The following is a 19442-nucleotide window of genomic DNA, read 5'->3' as shown; positions in this document are numbered from 1 at the left end:
GTTTTGTAGTTTGTAGCCAGAGCCTCAACCTTCAAAAAAAATTAAAATTACAGAGAAAAAACTAATTTTTCGAGCATTTTTTTCGTTTAAACATGGTTTTTTCTCGATAATTACGATAAAATTCGAAAAAAAATCAGAGAAAATGCAATTTTTCACCAAAACTATCGGATTTTAATGCATTTTCAGGCTTTTCGCTGAATTATTTTAATATTTTCCAAAAATTACAACAAAAAACCCGGGGTTTTGGAAATTTGCCAAATTTCCGACGTTTTAAAACGTTAAAAGCCCCAGAATCCGAGAAAATTGGGCAAAAAGTCACAAAAATAGTTTTCTTCAGTGAATTTTTCGATTTTCAAAGCTTCCGCTTGGTTTTTATTGGATATCTTTGAGGAAATTCGTTAAATATTGCGAAATAATTAGCTGAATCTAGAAATAAAGTGACGTGGAACATCTAGACCTAAAAATGCCTTAAATTCACATTTTCTCGGGAAAAATAGGTGTCACGCATGGTTAAAAGGTTCCTTAACACTTGAAAAAGAAAATATAAACTAAAATACGAAGAAAAACGAGCTAAAAATCAATTAAAATCACCCGAAAAACGAGTTTCAAAATGCAAAAATTTCATCGAAAAAATAAATGGCAGAGTACGCAAACACCGCGCTCGGTGTTTGCGTACAATCGCTTACCGTAGACTAGCTGGGGGAAATCGGGCGGCATAAACACACAGAAATATTCCTATTTAAATAGGAAAATAAATGTAAAATAAACTAAAAAAAACTCGGAAAATTAGGCGAAAATCAATCAAGAGGAATATTTAAATTATGAAATTGAAATTTTCAACCCGAAAATGGGTCTCCAGACGACGGGCGAATGTTCAGTTGGAGCGGCGGCAGGCTTTGGGTCGAATCATGTGTGGCACGAGTTCTGGAAATGATTGAAATTGGATTTTCTTAGAATTTATCGATTTTTCGGGCAAAAAACATTTTTTTATTCAAAATTTCATTGCCTACCTATTCGGCGGGCTTCCGAAAACATTAGGCCTATCAGGCATCTGATAAGGTGACCCAATTTGGCTCACAGTTTCCCCGAAAGTCGGGAATTCTGTGGGGTCCTTTGGCGGTGTTGAATGTCTGAAAAAAAAATCAATTTTTAATGAAAATTTTCCGATTTTTTGACAAACTTTCTCGGTGTGCTCATTGGCGATAAAAGAGCGGCTCCAGCCGACGGGAAACTATTGGAAATTGGCCCGTTGAAGCTGGATTTTGCGGAAATTGGTGGTGTAATCTGGGAGGATTGTACTACTGGATGACCTTGTGTCGCTTTACGAAGAAGCTCGGATCCGCGATCGAAACACGCTCGAACCAGTTGTTGGAGGCCTTGGTGAAGGGAATATTCGAGAAGAACTGCGCCGACACCCTGGAAATTGAGAAAAAATAGACTGAAAAATTAATGAAAATCATTGAAAAATCAGAAAAAAAGAAAAGTTTTGCGAAATTGTTCACTAAATTTATCAATTTAAAAAAATGGTTGAGGCTCAGAGACTACAAACTACAATTTTTTATGGCCTCAACCAAATCTGAATCGATTTTTTAAAAATTTTTAATTCCAAAACTGGAAAAAAATTAAATTTTCTAAATTTTCGTCTAGATTTCTTAAAAAAGTGAAGAAAAATCTAAATAGATAGCATAAATTCTTCAATTTCTGGTTTGGGTGAGGCTCACACTACAAACTACAAAATTCGCTGAGCCTCAACCAATGGGAAACGCTGAAAAATCATTATTTTTGGCGTTTTTTCAGTGAAATCAAACAGAAATAGATTATTTTAAACTATTAATTTAACTTAAATCTGTAAAAAATTATAGAAAAAATCGTATAAATTAGCAATAATCGTGGTTGAGGCTCGGAGACTACAAACTACAAAGTCGGCTGAGCCTCAACCAATTTGTTCAGCCGCGACTACAAACTACAGTTTCGCGAGAAGTCTCGGTTATTTTTACGATTATCTTCTAACTTTATCAATTTCCAGACAAAAATCTTTTTTTTTTTCTGCCAATTTTTCGGAAAAAATGGTTGAGGCTCACACTACAAACTACGACTTTTTATAGGCTCAACCGAAAATGAATAAAATTTACATTTTTGCCAAAATGTTTAATTTTGGAATGTTTTAAAATGCTAAAAATGAAAAAAAAATTCTAAAGAAAAATCAACATTCATAACATCAAAATCTCGATTCTTTTGATTGGTTGAGGCTCACACTACAAACTACAAAATTCGCTGAGCCTCAACCAATGGGAAACGCTGAAAAATCATTATTTTTGGCGTTTTTTCAGTGAAATCACACAGAAATCGATTATTTTCAACTATTAATTCATCTTAAATTATACGATTTATCTGTAAAAATTGATAGAAAAATTATTTAAAATCGTATAAGTTGGCAATAATCGTGGTTGAGGCTCGGAGACTACAAACTACAAAGTTGGCTGAGCCTCACCAATTTACCTGTGCGTAAAAGTAATACAATTCTCTGAAAAATCGTAATTTTTAATCGTTTTTTTTTGTTGTAAAATCTCTCAAAACATTTTTATTTTGGTAGAGGCTCACACTACAAACTACAACTTTTCCACAGCCTCAACCAATTTTTTTTGATAAAAAAAAAGTTATTTTTAAGGTTTTTATGATGAAAATCAACTCAATATGTGTATTTTCTCAATAAATTCCACATTTTTATAAAGAAGTCCTGAAAAAAAAAATTTTCCGTAAAATCCCACTAGAATAATGGTTGAGCATCAGACTACAAACTACAATTCTTGCTGAGCCTCACTCAAGGAAAAATTCGTAAATTTCATTGATTTTTCCTTATTTTTTGCCACATTTCTCAAAAGAAATCCTGAAAAATGTACCGCATAAAGTGCCCAAAAACCTTCCGTTTCAAGAACTTGTCGAACACAATCAAAATAACCGGAATATTTGACAGTCATCGAAACTGCTGATAATCCTGTATCCATATTATCAATAAGTGTTCGTGTTCCTTGAATATACATTCGATGAACAATTGTTTCAAATGGATAAAGTATCAAATCAGTTAACACCATTGATGATGTTTGAGCGAACATTTGGGGCAGGAAATCGTGATAAGTCGTCTTTTCCGCCGGCGATTTTCGGTTTACATATCGTTTCGCCATTCGGAAGAATTGATGGTAAAGGGCCGTTTGGAGCATGTAGTGACCAACTCTAAAAAAAAAAAATTTTTTCAATTTTTGTTGTTGAAAACTGGGATTTATTCGATTTTTCGATGCACAATTCATGAATTGGTTAAGGCTCAGAGACTACAAACTACAAATTTTGGAGCCTCAACAAATTATCTTCGATTTTTGCGAGTTTTCAGCCGTTTTTCAACTTTTTCGAACGAATTTTTCTTTGAAAAACTAGTTTTTTTGAACAAAAATGTGTTTTCCGGCTTTTTATCTTTAAAAAACTGTTCGAAATTTAGTTGAGGCCCAGAGACTACAAACTACACTTCGTTCTCAGCCTCACCAAGTTAAATTTCCTTAAATTTCCAATTTTTCGTTGGAGAATCCGGGAAACATGAAGACATTTTTTAAAATTTTCCCACTGAAATCGATGAGTTTTCACTAAAAAACACTAAAAACCAGGAAAAATCAGTAATTTTCACATATTTTTCCTTGGTTGAGGCTAAACAAAAATTGTAGTTTGTAGTCTGAGCCTCAACCAATTTTTCATATTCTGACCTGATTTTCGCGTATTTTTTCACTAAATTTGGTCATTTTTCGTGATTTTCCAGCAAAAACTCACTGAAATCCCGCAGTTGGAATAGCCAAATGAATAATCGAGAATCTCCTGGACGGATCTCGTCCCGAAGTCAAAAAATATCGCATTCGATCCACACCCTTCACAAGAACATCCAGAATTTTATTGTCTTCACCACCAATTCCGGATTCGCTCTGAAAATTGGATTGTTGAGGCTGAGAGCTTTTGTAGTTTGTAGTTTGTAGCCTACTCGAACAGTTTCAATGAATGATGAGATGTAGAATGGAGTCATTGTTACAAATGTTACTCTGAAAATTATCAATTTTTAATTTTTTTTTTCGTCTTAATTCCGTTACCCCTTCAGAACAATATGTTTCCAATACTTTTCAGCACTTCCATTAACCACAAAAGTACGTGGCAACCCCATAAGATCGCCGAGCACAATTTCCGTAACATTCGTGAGGCCCCAGAGCACACTTGAGCCGATTGCTCCTTTCCAGAATGTCTGAATTCCTTGTTTAGCGACAGAATTACAGATTACAGGAATCAGTGTGACTGGTGTCAGGTGGAGAGATCCAGCGAACTGATGAACTTGACATTGACGGCGGAGCACACCGCATGGATGGGAAATTAGCGATTTTGTGATGACGCTGAAAATTGTGTAGTTTGTAGTGGTATTTTAGGCGGAAAATTGAAAACAAAATCCTTTAAAATCGATTAATTTAAGCGCAAAAAACATTTAAACTCGTTTTTTTCATTTGGGTGAGGCTCAGCGAGAAGTGTAGTTTGTAGTGTGAGCCTCAACGGATTTTGCAGCCATTTTTAAGCCAAAAATAGTCAATTTTCGCCTTTTTTTTTCCTCGAAAATTCTCAATTTTAGTCGATTTTTAGCCGAAAAATTACAATTTTCACGAAATTTGTACTAAAATTCGATAAAAATGGCGATTTTGAGATTGGGTGAGGCTCAGCGAAAGTTGTAGTTTGTAGTGTGACCTCAACGAACTTTTCAGCCATTTTTTGCCAAAAAATACGCAATTTAAAGGGAGAAAATACGAAAATGACAGCATAAAATCAAAATTTTTAATTGAAAACTGCGTTTCTTTAAATTTAAATTCGTAAAATTGATTGAAATCTCGATTTCGAGATTGGGTGAGGCTCAGCGAGAAGTGTAGTTTGTAGTATGAGCTTTAACGGATTTTGCAGCCATTTTTAAGCCAAAAATATACATTTTTCTTTAAAAATTAGCGATTTTCGTCGATTTTCAGCTGGAAAATCACAACTTCGCGCTATAATTCGCTTAGAATGGCGATTTTTTAAAAGGTTTTTGCCCAGAAACACCAAATTTCAACAAATTTCAAATAAAAAATCATTAAAATTTCCATAACCTTAATATTATATATAAAACAACTAAAACCAGCAATATTAAATTGAAAATTCAAATTTCTCAGTTATTTTGGCGAAATTTCGAGCATTTTCAAAATGGTTGAGGCTAGAAATGTTGTAGTTTGTAGTCTGAGCCTCAACCAAATCAGATTTTTCGGTTTTTTTGGGGAGCTTGTGTGATTTAAAGGGAGAAAATACGAAATTGACCACATAAAATCTGAATTTTTAATTGAAAACTGCATTTGTAAAAACTTAAATTCGTAAAAATTTATTGAAATCTCGATTTGAAGATTGGGTGAGGCTCAGCGAGAAGTGTAGTTTTTAGTGTGAGCCTCAACGAATTTTTCAGCCATTTTTAACCAAAAATAGACCATTTCTTCGAAAATTCTCAATTTTAGTCGATTTTCAGCTGAAAAATTATAATTTTCATGAAATTTGTACTAAAATTCGATAAAAACGGCGATTTATTTGAGTTTTTCCCAAGAAACTACAAATTTAACATAAAAATCATTGATTCTTTAAAAATAATTTCCACATTTTTTCGCTAAAACAACTAAAACCAGCAATATTAAGTTGAAAATTCAAATTTCTCAGTTATTTTGGCGAAATTTCGAGCATTTTCAAAATGGTTGAGGCTAGAAATGTTGTAGTTTGTAGTCTGAGCCTCAACCAAATCCGAGAATGAGGGAATTATATCGAAAAAGCATATTTTTTTGCAATTTCGACAAAAAAACTAGTTTTTAAAACACATTTTTTGACAGTTTTCATCAATAATTTGATAATTTTTTTCTTTTTTTTTGGTTGAGGCTGTGTAGTTTGTAGTGTAATCCTTACTCGGAGAGCCCAAGGAGTGCTCCGGCCAGCGGATCAGTTGTCGCTTTTCCCGGTGGTGGCGAATGATTCTGGAAATTTTGGTGTGAACTGTGCTCGGAATACCCTGACGCTGTTGAAGGAAGCTGGTGGGAAGATGATGAAAAATCTGAAAAATTCGGCTTTTTGTATTTTTCTAGATTTTTATAACCCGAATGAAGTATTTTAACGATTTAAAATCCAAAAACTCACCATTTTGATACTGGAAGTCATCAATATCATTGTTAGTTCCTTGTGGGAACGCAGACCGGTTCCTAATGAATTGTGTAGGCATTTTGGGCCTGAAATGTGAAATTTTAAAACAAAAATCTGAATTTTCGGCAAAAAATGAGTTAAAATACCCGGAAAAACGCTGAAAATCAAGAAAATTGGATTAAAAAACAAAAAAAAAATTGAGCGCCCAAAAATAATGCAAACGCGCCCCACTGGCCAAAGACATTTCTCAACGAAATTCAATACTTTTTTCTTTAATTTTTCATCTTTAACTTGATTTTTAGATCGTTTTTAGTTATTTTTCACTTTAAAAAAATTAAAAATTAAAATTCTGCGTATTTTAAACCCTAAAACCCCCGAAAATAATGACAATTTGGGTCTGAAAAAGTAGAAAACGTCAAAAAGTGAAAACGCATTGTTTTTTGTCCAAATTTCGCATTTTTTCGTGATATTCCTGGCTGAAATTGCATTTTTGGCCCTTTAAAACATTTTAAATATTGATTTTCCAGGTAAAAAATGTCAACTGGCGCAAATCTTCTCGTCATGAACGACACATGCAAGTCAAATCGTTGGTGGAAGACGAAACAGGAGAAAAAGTTCGTTTTTTATTGAATAATCCCCCTGAAAACTCCAAAAAATTTGCAGGCACTCTGAAATCAAAAAGGTGAAGACCCTAAAATCCACGTGGGACAAGAAAATGGAGTTGAAAGCGAAAAAAGATATGGTCAAAAGGGTTCAGGACAATATTCGAGAGAAACAAGTACAAGAACGACAAGAAAAGAAGGAAAGAAAAGTGGAACAGGAGAAGCGACGGCTGGAAAACGAGAGAAAGGCTGAAATTGTGCAGGTTCGTAGCTGGAATAGTAGGCTACAAACTACACGAATTTCTGAGCCTCAACCAATTCGTTTCTATTCGAAAATGCCAATTTACGAAGCTTAAATCGCTTGTTAAATCCTATAAATCCTAAAAATTCGTTAAAAAAGCTTGCCGGATTGGTTGAGGCTCAGACTACAAACTACAAAACCGGCCGATCCTCAACCAACCTTCAATGACCTAAAAATCATCGGATAACGCTGAAAAATCATGATTTTTTGTGTTTTTTTTCGTGAAATTCCTTGAAAATTGAATATTTTGAAGGATTGTTCTATAAAAACTACCAAAAAATACATGAAAAACCGATCTAGTCTTAGTTGAAGCTCAGACTACAAACTACAAGGCTGGCTGAGCCTCAACCAAACTTTTTTGGCTTGAAAACACTGAAAAATCATGATTTTTTGCGTTTTTTTTTTGAAAAACCAATTATAAATCAAAATAGTATTATTACAACGCATAATTTGAAGTTTTTTCCTGCAAAAATTCATTGAAAACCTGCTCAAATTGTCTATAATTTTTGGTTGAGGCTTAGACTACAAACTACAAAATAAGTTAGCCTCAACCAACCTTTCCATGGCGTAAAAAGCATCGGAAAACGCTGAAAAATCATGATTTTTCGAGTTTTTCTCGTGAGTTCCGTTGGAAATTAGATATTTAGCTTGAATTAAGGAATTTCTCGGTAAAAATTATCAAAATTTTACAAAAAAACCGCAAAAAAGAGAGGGTGAGGCTTAGGCTATAAACTACAAAGTTGACTAAGCCTCAACCAAACTTTTCTGGCTTGAAAACACTGAAAAATCATGATTTTTCGAGTTTTTATTCTGGAAAAACCAACAATAAATCAAAAATTTATTACTATAACGCACAATTTGAAGATTTTTCCTGCAAAAATTCATGGAAAACCTGCTCAAACTGTCTATAATTTGTGGTTGAGGCTTAGACTACAAACTACAAAATAAGTTAGCCTCAACCAACCTTTCCATGGCGTAAAAAGCATCGGAAAACGCTGAAAAATCATGATTTTTCGAGTTTTTCTCGTGAGTTCCGTTGGAAATTAGATATTTAGCTTGAATTAAGGAATTTCTCGGTAAAAATTATCAAAATTTTACAAAAAAACCGCAAAAAAGAGAGGGTGAGGCTTAGGCTATAAACTACAAAGTTGACTAAGCCTCAACCAAACTTTTCTGGCTTGAAAACACTGAAAAATCATGATTTTTCGAGTTTTTTTTCCGTGAAATTCCTTGTAAATTGAATATTTAGCTTGAATTAAGGAGTTTCTCTGAATAAATTATCAAAATTTTGCAAATAAAAACCGACAAAAGACTTGGTTGAGGCTGAGACTACAAACTACAAAGTCAGCTGAGCCTCAACCAACCATTTTAGCGGTTAAAAAACGTTCAGGAGCTGCTTTTTCTTCGGAAAGTATAAGAAAGTTCTTGATAAAAAACATTTATATCAACTACAAACTACATTATTCTTTCAGAAAATCACGAAAATCCACAAGCTGAAAAAGACGAAGAAACGCCAGCTCCGCTCCATTCAAATGCGTGATACTACACAAGTGACCAAGTGATTCCAAATAATTTTTTTGTTGATTTTCATTCATTTTCCGTTGTTCTTGTTGTCCATTTTCATTAATAAAAAAGTGTTTCGAAAAAAAAAATGTTCGTGCCAAAAATCAGAAAATTTATTGGATAAAAAATCTCGAAATTATTGCGAAATCGGGGGGATTTATAGCGATCATCTACTCATATTAATGAAATTATTTATAATTTTGAAAATAACTTTGGAAAAAAATCGGAAAAAAAATAGCTATGGTTCTAGGCCTCAAATTATGTCAAAAAAAATTCAAAATTTTACGAAAAGTTCAATTTTCCCCAAAAAATTATCCACCGGCCACCGAATCATACATATAAATGGACTCTAGGACGTTTTAAACATTGTTTCACGGAATAACAGCTTTCAGAATCGAATTTTCCAGTGAAAAATGCACACAGTAGCTCCTCGGAATCGTGAACTGCTCGGCGAGCCTCAACAGGATAAATTATGAATAAATTATTCATTATACAAAAATATGTGAAAATATATTTTATTTGACAGTTCAAGAATATTACACAATCAATGACACTTGGAACAGAACTTTAATTTCTGTGTGGGGACCGAATAGTTTCACATTCACCATTGCTTTCTTCTCATAGCCACATCTTATAACAATTCCAGTATTTTGTTTCAGTATGTACTCATTGAAACACAAGTTATACGTATACAAATTTATACGGCCAAATGTTTTTACACTGTGTTGTATTGTCGATCAGGGGTGTGCGGATAATAGCCGATTTAGCCGTATTTTCGCCGATCGGCTAATTCGGCTAACTCGGCTAATATTAGCCGAATTATCCGTTAGCCGACTTTTTGGCAGTTCGGCTAATACGTAGTTATCCGTTTGCCGATTTTGGCCGATGTTAGCCGAATTCGCCGATCGGCTATTTCGGCTAATTCAACTAACATATTTTTTTGGAAAACAAAATGTGGTGAATTTGTATGATTTTTTCCTATTTGAACAGTCGTTCATCCCTGAATTTGCTCAATAACAGTGAAAAAATTAACCCAAAACCTGAATTAACAGAATGGACAAAAATAGCTTAACCAAATGAATATTTTCCGAATTAGCCGAATTAGCCGAAAATTAGCCGATTTGAATGACTGCGATTAGCCGAATTAGCCGTTAGCCGGTTCTCAAAAAATCGGCATTAGCCGATTTATCCGTTAGCCGAAAAAATCGGTTATCCGCACACCCCTGTTGTCGATATGGTAATTTTATTAGAGCTCAGAGTAGCAGATTAACAGACATTCAACATTCAGCGCAGAGCAAAGCATGAGCCTCTATTGTGCAGTCTCTATCTAAGGTCATATGACGTCACACGTGTATTCAGCTCGCGCGTCAGATAACCTGTGCCCATTCATTCACAATACATTGCACAGCGATGTCTACCTTCCCGATTCTTCTCTTGCCACAAAAATCTCTTCAAAATGTACTACGAATCATGCAGCCGTTGGAATTGTAAGTGTTTTTTTTGTAATTTTTAATTATTAATTATTCATTTTAATTTTAATCTTACAGAATCTACTTTTCATTTGTTTCAAAAACCTGCAAAGCACATACAGTTGATCTAAATCTCAAAGCATCTCGTCTTACAATTGTATTAAAGAATGGTGAAGAATGTGCATGGATTGAAGCCGTATTCAAAGATGGAAATACTGTAGGCTTCGAAATCTCCACTGAAAGTTGTGCTGATTGCTCTGAAGTGATGTATCCAGTGTTAGGTACATACTATGAAGACGGAAGTTATGACTCAAGCCACGCTGATACTATCAAAGTTCCAACAATAGGATTAGCTCAGGTCATTGCTCATTTTCAAACTATTTTCCACAAGCCGAAGATCAGTCAGCTCTATCATGAGAATGTTTATATTTGTGATCAAATGCTAGAAATAATTAAAACTCTCGACTTCGAGAAAATTGAATTTTGGATTCGTACTTTCGATTACTTTTTAATTCTCTTTTCAAATTACACCAGAGAAGTCGATTTTCAAATTCATTGTTTACGGTTGGTGACTCGTGTAATTCTTTGTCGGAGCATACGCTTCGTGGATTCTTCCGATTGGCATCTTCCAAATGTATTGGCTTCAAATGGTACCCAATTCAAGTGCTCCACTCCTGTTCCAATTAAATCAATCAATATGTTTCTGAGACACTGGACGAATGGCTCAAATCCGAGGCTTGAGTGTATACGTATATCTATTGAAGCAGAAGCTCCTTTTTCTGAAGAATCCACGTATATCGAAGAGGTTTTGAAAGGGATTCATTATCAAACGGAACCCATCGATAGTGTAAAAACATTTGACCCTATCAATTTGTATACGCATAATAACTTGTGTTTTAATGAGCACATACTGAAACAAACCACTGGAATTGTTATAAGATGTGGCTATGAGAAAAAAGCAATGGTGAATGTGAAATTATTCGAGACTCCCACAGAGTCTGAAGTTTTGTTTCAAATGTCATTGATTGTGTAATATTCTTGAATTGCTAAACCAAATGAATTTTTATCTTGTAACTGTATATGTGCTGTAGCCTTCAAAACAGGGGTGTGCGGCAAATTTGCCGAATTTGCCGAATTTGCCGTTTGCCGAGCTCGGCAAATTTCAAAAAAGTAGATTTGCCGAATTTGCCGAGCTCGGCAAATTTCGAAATTTGCCGCACACGTCAAAAATTTGACAGTACAATTTTGACTAAAACTATTGATTTTTTAGCCAAAAATTTAGTAAAATGATACAAAATTGAGCTATTTTGATGCTTAAACAGACATACTACGCGGAACTTATTCAGAAACCAGATGTGTGTTAAGAATTCAGTAGTTTTGGTGCTCCAAAAAACATTAAAAAATATCAAATTTTTCCGAGTTTGTTAAGCACGGCAAATTTGCCGAATTTGCCGAATTTGCCGTGCTCGGCAAATATTGAAAAAAGAGATTTGCCGAATTTGCCGAGCTCGGCAAATTTTGAGATTTGCCGCACACCCCTGCTTCAAAAATTGATTTTCGATACTACACAAGTGACCAAGTGATGGCAAATAATTTTTTTTTGTTGATTTTCATACATTTTCCGTTGTTCTTGTTATCCATTTTCATTGATAAAAAAGTGTTTCGAAAAAAAAAATGTTCGTGCCAAAAATCAGAAAATTTATTGGGAAAAAAATCTCGAAATTATTGCGAAATCGGGGGGATTTATAGCGATCATCTACTCATATTAATGGAATTATTAAAAATTTTGAAAATATTTAAAAAAAAGAAAAATAAATAAATTAGGTAAGTGAAAAATAATAGTTATAGTTCTAGGTCTCAAATTATATCAAAAAAAATTCAAAATTTTACGAAAAATCCAATTTTCCCTAAAAATTATCCACCGGCCACCGAGTCATAGTTGCTTCTCTTCAGTTTTTTGTGCAATTCGAATTTCCAGACGATTCCGGAGCCAAGAATGCACAAAATTATGAGCACGAATACGGTTATCTGAATGAAAAATCATTATTTCTTGCGAAAATCGAGAAAAATTCAAATTTTTTCGAAGAGACCTCACAAAAACCAGGAATCTTTTTCCCGTGGAACCAGAAACCTGGATAAAAAGGGCGGAGCTTAACTAGGTAGTGCACATTGATAAAATCTCATAAATTTAAATTGAAAATGTCAAATGTGTCTCAATTTTAAGCTAAACTCCGCCCAATTTCCCCGAGTTCCCAGTTCTACGGAATTAAGTTTCCTGAGAAAATAGTTTTTTTAGTTTTTTGAATTTAATAATAATTATCACTGAAAAAAATTATTCCCTACAAAAATTACAAAAAAGTCACATTTTTCCGATCAGGTTTCACAAAAAGAGGAGTTTTGTGGATCCGAAAACACGGAAAAAGTGGGCGGAGCTTCACGGATTTAGCAAATTTAAAACTTCGCGTTTTTGTCCACACACTGGCAATTATAATTTCGTAATTGAAATTCCAATTTGAGTACATACACATTAAGCCCCGCCCACTTTTCAAGTGTTTTTGTTTCCGCGAAATAGAAAATTCCAAATTTTTGTGGTGAGACTCAAAGTCGTAAATTTGAATTTCTGAGAAAAAATTTGCGCATTTTGTAGTTTGTGATCTAGTCTTGATTAGAAAATACTTTGGAATAAGGTAGAGTTGAGATTTTCAAAAAAAAAATCAAAAAAAAAAAAAATTTCAAAAAATTTTTTTTCGCTGAAATGTTGTAGTTTGTAGTCTCAACCTCACCATAGTAGTATTAGAATCATCAGGAATTGGTGGTTGTGTTGGTTTTTGGAAGATAAATGATTTCTTTGAACTAGACTCGACGGCGGCCGCGGCCTTCTCCTCCTTTTCCTCTTCCACGGCCTCTTCCTCGGCCTCTTCTTCCTCTTTTTCTACAGTTTTTCGTGCTTCTTCTGCTCGAATTCGTTCTTTTACTGTTTTCTGGTTTGATTTTCCCTTAACTTTTTCCTCTTTTTCCTCAGATTCCTCTTCATCCTCCTCGTTATCGTACTCCACCTCCATTACTGGCTTTGACTTTGATTTTTGGGATTTTCTAGAAAAATAGTGGTTTTTGAGTGTTAAAAATATAAAATTTGAATTCAGCGTGAAAAATTAACCTACAACGAAAAAAAAATAAAGTTTTTGGGTGAGGCTCACAAAAATTGTAGTATGTAGTCTCAGCCTCACCCAATTTTGATTTTTTTGTTGTTGCACATTCTAGTTTGTGGTCTATGTAGTTTGTAGTTTGCAGTTATTATAGTTTGTAGTTTTTGTAGTCTTTGTAGTTTGTAGTCACTCACTGTTTATTTCCTTTTGACGGCTTTGACTGCCTTGATTCTGGAATCTGTTTCGACGCGAGTGCCCGTCCAACGGCAGCTTTGTCCTTTGTCTGCAAATTTTTTAGGCTCAGACTACACTGTAGTTTGTAGTTTTTGTACCTTAAAACACGTCTTCACTTCCAGATTTTCCGACGTAAAAGTAGCACATCCTGTCGGGTCAAGTTCTTCTGGAAGTGGATCTTCTCCTGTAAAAGAGGCACATCCTAAGGTACGGTAGGATGACATTATTCCGAGTTTCGATTTGATTGACGCCTGAAAATTAGGCTTGGGTGAGGCTCACAGACTACAAACTACAATTTGGAAAAATTGATTTTTTTTAATTGAAATTTGAAAATTGATATATTAGTCACAAAAAAATTGCATCTAAAAAATTCAAATATTTACAACGAGACCCCACGGAAAATGGGAATTTTGTTTCCGTGGAACCAGAAACCCGGAGAAAAGAGGCGGAGCTTAGCTGTAAATAGCTGGAATAAGCTAGATCAGTTGGATGTTTATAATTGAAATATTTTACAGCGAAGTATTGTAGGGAAAGTTGCTTAAACTCCGCCCATTTTTCCCGAGTTTCACATTCCACGGGATAAAATTTCCAGAAAATAGTGGTGACTCTATATCATGAAAATTCCTTTTTTCTGAAAAATTTGAAAAATATCTTTGAGACCTCACAAAAAATAGGGATTTGGGAATATATATTCCCTGGAACTTGAAACCTGAAAAAAAGAGGCGGAGCTTAGCTAGATGTTAGTTTGGCTGATACGATTCCAATATTGTAAATTGAAAATTAGTACTCTAAAATTCAGTAGTTGTATTCGCAAAACCCCGCCCAGAAAAAATAGTGGTGACTCGTGGTCGAAAAATTTGAATTTCTGAGTCAAAATTAGTGTTTTTTTTTTTCAATTTTATTGATTTTTTCACAAATTTTTACATACCGTATAACAATATTCTCCAGTGCAACTGATATTCTTGGATCGGGTAGTTGTTCCCATTGTGGTCACCTCTACATACGCGGTACACTTTTCGTTTTCAGGTGCTGTAGGTTTTGGTTTTTCACTGTTACAGTAATCCGTGCCGCAAATACACGATTCCACGCCAAGAAGGGAGTGGGCGTCCTGAAATGGGTTGAATTTAAAGAAAAAGTTTTAAAAAAGTTAAAAAGTTAAAAAATTAAAAAAAAATTAGGGTCAAAAAATTAAAATTGTCATAACTTTTTAGAGAAACAAGATTTTGAAAAATTCACAACAAATAAAATATATAGAATTTTACGCTTAACATTTTACATGTTAATTGTTTTTTGTAACTATCATGCTTCAAGAGATAAATAAGTTTTTCTTGTTTGTTCTTAAAACCTTTATATCTCAAAAACTAAGATAGCTAGAAAAAAGTTATCAACTATCAAAATATAAAAAAATTTTAGCTTAATATTTTCTTAGTTTACATTTTTTTACAACTATCATAGTTCAAAAGATACAAAGGTTTTAAGAAAACAAGTTCAAATATTATTACCTCTCGTCTTAAAACCCTCATATCTCAAAAACCAGGATACCTATAAAAAAGTTGCAAACTACAGAAATGCTCAAAAATCAATAACCTATCCAATAAACCCACTTTAGCAACAGTATGGTGCATGGCTCCAGTGATGGGCGGTGCCATACAACTTCCGATGGCTCTTCGCTCGATAAGCGGCACTGACGCGTTGGTGCATCCCTGCTCAACTTGCTCCGTTACATGGTTTTCCACAAATGTGCACAGTTCTCCGACACATGTTTTGTCGTTTTTACAATGCGCTCCACTGCACACACATTGGATCTGAAAAGTTTTGAAAATTTTTTTTGCAATTTTTTTTCCAAAAAAAATTTTCAAAAAAATTTTTTTTTTTGAAAAATTTTTAAACCAAACTTTTCTTCAATTAAAAATCGATACTAACCAATTCCACATCTTCCCGTTCAAGTTTTCGGCTGGATTTTCTCGAATTACAAAGATCTTTTCCATTACAGAAGCATGTGAATGGTTCGTCAGTGTCTTCTGCATATTCACAGTGACTTCGAACATCTTTTCCCAGCATTGATCCTTTTGCACATCCCTGAAATTGTTGTTTGTAGTGTGTAGTGAGTAGTTTATAGTCCGTAGTTTGTAGTTTTTCGTTCAAAATTTCAAACAAATGTTCCTTGATACTGTTTTAAAAACCCATCTCGGGGGTTTTTGAAACGCTACCAACGGGTATGCAGTTTGTAGTTTATAGCTTGTAGCTTGTAGTTTGTTGTTTGTAGTTTATAGTTTGCAGTTTGTAGTTTGTAGTTTGTAATTCATAATTTGTAGTTTGTAGTTTGTAGTTTGTAATTCTTAGTCTATAGTAACTATATTCGTCATATTTGCGAAAAGTGAACATTTCTGTGTTTTGCTTAGTGACTCTAATTGATGAATAAAACAATGAAACTTATTACTACATTGTAGTTTGTATTTCATAGTTTGTAGTTTCTGTAGTTTATGTAGTTTGTAGTCACTTACCTTAACAATCTCCGGCTCTCCCCATCTCGCTGTACCCCATCGTGGTGCATATTGTGATATCATACAGTACTCGCCTTCACAGAAACTTCCCATACAATCCATACCGACACAATCGAAACATTTTACGGCTGCCGAGACGGAGAACTGCAAAAATCGATAAATTGGACAAAAAAACTGTGATTTTTTGGTTTCTGAACTATCGGAAAAATTCCTTTTTTTTTTTAAGTTTTAGTTCTAAAATTAAAAAAATTTATGAAAATAGTGAAAAATAGTGAAAATCTTCGAGTTTTTTCTGAAAAATTCAAATATTTCTGATGAGACCTCTCAAAAATTGGGAAGTTTGTTTTCGTGGATTTGAAAACCTGGAAAAAATAGGCTAGGCTTCACAGAAATCGGTATTTTAAGACCAAATGATTACGATTTTACTAAGAAAAAACTTGCTGAAAATATATTTTTGCAGCCAAAAACGATTGAAAAATTCGTGAAACTCCAACAAGCCCCGCCCACTTTTCCATGTTTTAAGTTCTACGAAAACTATTTCCCCCTGGAAAAGTAGTGACTCAAAGTCGAAAATTTTGAATTTTTGGGTGAAAAAGCGGTTTTTTTTTCAATTTTTTCAAATTCAAGTTTAAAAAATGCCTCACCTGTGCAATAAAAAATAGAATGATGGATTGGTTTAATCGCCACTTTGTTTTTGGCATTTTGCTGGTTTTTTGGTCGTTCTGAAAATGAAAATGTAAGAAAAATAAGATTTTAAGAAAGGAAAATTGTGATTAAAAAGGTATCAGAGCGGAATAACATAAATCAGGTGAAAAATGAAATTCTTAGCATCTGCAAAAATGATGTCATTTGTTAATAGGCTTTGAAATAGAATGTTTAGACTACAAACTACAAAATTTTTGGGAAAAAATTATTCTGGGCTTATCTAGGGCTATAATACATGATATACATAAAATGACATAACCGAAAAATATCAAAGTGACTACAAATTACAAAACCACAGCCTCAACAAAATTTTGTATTACGACGTTATGATAAATTAGATTTAACTCCGAAAAAAATAAAGAGACTACAAACTACAAACCTAGCCAACCCATTTGAACAGCATTACAATTTGAATTTGTACTCATTAAAAAAAAATCTTCGACCTCGACTTAAAATCCCCGTGGAAAATGGATTATGACTAAAGTGTTAAGCGGTGAAAAATCCTCCAAAAATCCCCCAGGAGACATGAAAAATAATGATATATGTTGTAGTTTGAAAGTCTCAATAATTCGGAGAAATACGGGTTGAAACTCATTGAAATTGATTTGGAAGGTTGTAGTTTGTAGTCTCTAAGCCTCAACCATTCTGGCGCCGCAGGCATGACTTCTAGCTTGCGCCAAAGGCGCCCTAACAAATTTGCGCCGCAGGCCACCATTTGTAGTTTGTAGTAAAAGGTGAATGACATCATAAATTAAAGATATCGAAATTGTAGTTTGTAGCCTGGGAGCTTCAACCAAAAAGCCAATACTACTCCCGTCATCTTCTATGCACACACATAAGAAGACGTGTATAGAAAAAGGGGGGGCAAAAAGCAATGTCTCGGGAGGGGTGAGGAGGCAGAAGAAGAAAAAGAAGGCGTCGGGGGGGGGGGGCCATCGATTCTGTAGGGAGAAGAAGATGTAGAGAAGAAGAGGGAGGAAGAAGCTCAGTAGAAGAGAAGGAGAAAAAAAAGATGGCGCAAGTGGTGCACCGCCGAGCAACTCTGTCTCTCACTTCTATACTTTTCCTGCTCCCCCCTCCCCCAACGACGATTATGGAAAAACGAGAAAATTGCATGGGCTCACGGGGGAAGAGAGACTATAGGGTTTCATCAGCTTTTCGTGGGGAGAAGCTCACGATGAAATCATTGTTTGTATGTCACCTTGGGGATTTTCGTTGAAATGGGCTACAAACTGCAAGAGGTGGCCTGCGGCGCCAAATTGTTAGGGCGCCTACGGCGCAAGTTTGCAGACATGCCTGCGGCGCCAAGTTGGTTGAGGATAAACTATAAACTACAACTATAGATTGACTACAAGCTACAACCTTGAATACGGCAAAGGTTAAATATATATGTATATATATATATATATAACTACAAACTACAAATTGTGGCCTGCGGCGCCAAATTGTTAGGGCGTCTACGGCACTAGATTGATTGAAACTGACACTACAAACTACAACTTCACAAATTAAGAGCATATTATGACAAAGGATCAAGTTGGAGATCGGTGGCCTGCGGCGCCAAATTGTTAGGGCGCCTACGGCGCGAGTTTGCATACATCCCTGAGGCGCAAGATTGACTTAAGCAAGACTACAAACTACATATTGACTACAAACTACAATCTTACAAATTTATAGCATATTTTGACAACGGATCAGGATGTGCCACTTTTACGTCGGAAAATCTGGAAGTGAAGATGTGTTTCAATGTATATTTTGACAACGGATCAAGTTGTAGATTGATGGCCTGCGGCGCAAAATCGTTAGGGCGCCTACAGTTTGCAGACATGCCTGCGGCGCTAGCTTCGTTGAGGCTTCGACTACAAACTACAAACTACAAACTACAACTTAAATATGGAATCTAGTTGAAGATAAGTGACTACAAACTACAATTGATGTAAAAGTTTGCCATGGATATGTACGTATTTTTTAAAAATTATTAGTCTGTATAGGATAACTGGTGGCCCTTTGGTTGAGGCTACAAACCCAGGCTACAAACTACAAAACTCTAGAATTTCGATTCAGCTAGATGAAACTACAAACTACAAAAGTCAGTACAAATTTTTATCGTCACTTCTCATCTTCAAATTTTGATGCACCATAAGATTAGTAACTTCAAGATTTGATGTATAATGCAAATTTGTTTGACTGCTAGATTGGTTGAGGCTTAGAGACTACAAACTACAAAACAGGCTAAGCCTCATCCAACTAGTCTGATATTTCAAGTCTCTTGAGAATTTTTCTTTGACCACTAGATTGTAATTCCAGACATGGTTATTTACTTTAGTCATAATCTGTTTTCCTCGGGGAATTCGAGATTTTGCTGACGAATTTTTTTTGGTTGAGACTAAGAGATTTGTAGTTTGTAGTTTGTAGTCCATAGCCTCAACCAACCAAAAAATCCAAAAGTTTCGCAAAAACCGATTAGTGGCGTCTCCGGACACCCTCCCGCCAGCACATAAATTTGCTTAAATGAATAATTTTATTTTGCGCTTTTCCTATTTTTTTCGTCATTTTCAACGGATTTTTGGTGTTTGAAACCAAAAAAAATTCCAATTTCAGAAAAAGCCTGGCTTCCTGGTTTCAAGGCAATACCCTCTTCAAAATTGCACTAGAGCCACCGCAATTTTCACACATTTTAAATGATTTTTGGTGGAGATGGG

At 34.7% G+C, this 19442-nt stretch overlaps 4 protein-coding genes and 1 non-coding gene across 5 annotated transcripts; 3 read left to right on the top strand and 2 right to left on the bottom strand.

Moving 5' to 3' along the window:
- Positions 1-603: 603 nt before the first annotated feature.
- On the bottom strand, positions 604-6302 carry slc-25A46 (Solute carrier family 25 member 46). Its single transcript, NM_060963.9, has 9 exons — positions 6214-6302; positions 5986-6130; positions 4125-4418; positions 4019-4076; positions 3814-3962; positions 2901-3231; positions 1181-1416; positions 1011-1130; positions 604-924 (listed from the first exon to the last, which is right to left on the bottom strand). The coding sequence occupies exons 1-9, from the start codon at positions 6293-6295 to the stop codon at positions 837-839; spliced, it is 1503 nt and encodes a 500-aa protein (NP_493364.1). The 5' UTR covers positions 6296-6302; the 3' UTR covers positions 604-836.
- Y40B1B.9 lies at positions 4892-4991 on the top strand. Its single transcript, NR_050678.1, has one exon. It is a non-coding gene; the product is annotated as an Unclassified non-coding RNA Y40B1B.9 (non-coding RNA).
- A 441-nt stretch (positions 6303-6743) lies between the features above and the next one.
- Positions 6744-8764, top strand: Y40B1B.7 (Coiled-coil domain-containing protein 86). The gene is made up of 3 exons (NM_060962.4): positions 6744-6830; positions 6880-7081; positions 8592-8764. Exons 1-3 carry the CDS (start codon positions 6751-6753, stop codon positions 8679-8681), a joined length of 372 nt encoding a protein of 123 aa, NP_493363.1. The 5' UTR covers positions 6744-6750; the 3' UTR covers positions 8682-8764.
- A 1302-nt stretch (positions 8765-10066) lies between these two features.
- On the top strand, positions 10067-11218 carry fbxb-66 (F-box domain-containing protein). The gene is made up of 2 exons (NM_060961.6): positions 10067-10169; positions 10230-11218. Exons 1-2 carry the CDS (start codon positions 10093-10095, stop codon positions 11182-11184), a joined length of 1032 nt encoding a protein of 343 aa, NP_493362.1. The 5' UTR covers positions 10067-10092; the 3' UTR covers positions 11185-11218.
- A 619-nt stretch (positions 11219-11837) lies between these two features.
- Positions 11838-16757, bottom strand: W05H12.1 (Activin_recp domain-containing protein). The gene is made up of 9 exons (NM_001381244.2): positions 16680-16757; positions 16036-16179; positions 15455-15610; positions 15136-15336; positions 14460-14639; positions 13630-13782; positions 13492-13580; positions 12935-13244; positions 11838-12179 (listed from the first exon to the last, which is right to left on the bottom strand). The coding sequence occupies exons 1-9, from the start codon at positions 16734-16736 to the stop codon at positions 12066-12068; spliced, it is 1404 nt and encodes a 467-aa protein (NP_001366899.1). The 5' UTR covers positions 16737-16757; the 3' UTR covers positions 11838-12065.
- Between the last annotated feature and the right edge of the window lie 2685 nt (positions 16758-19442).

The sequence above is a fragment of the Caenorhabditis elegans genome, chromosome I, assembly GCF_000002985.6.
Source record: "Caenorhabditis elegans chromosome I".
In the NCBI taxonomy this organism is placed as follows: domain Eukaryota; kingdom Metazoa; phylum Nematoda; class Chromadorea; order Rhabditida; family Rhabditidae; genus Caenorhabditis; species Caenorhabditis elegans.
This window is presented reverse-complemented; position numbering and strand designations above follow the sequence as displayed.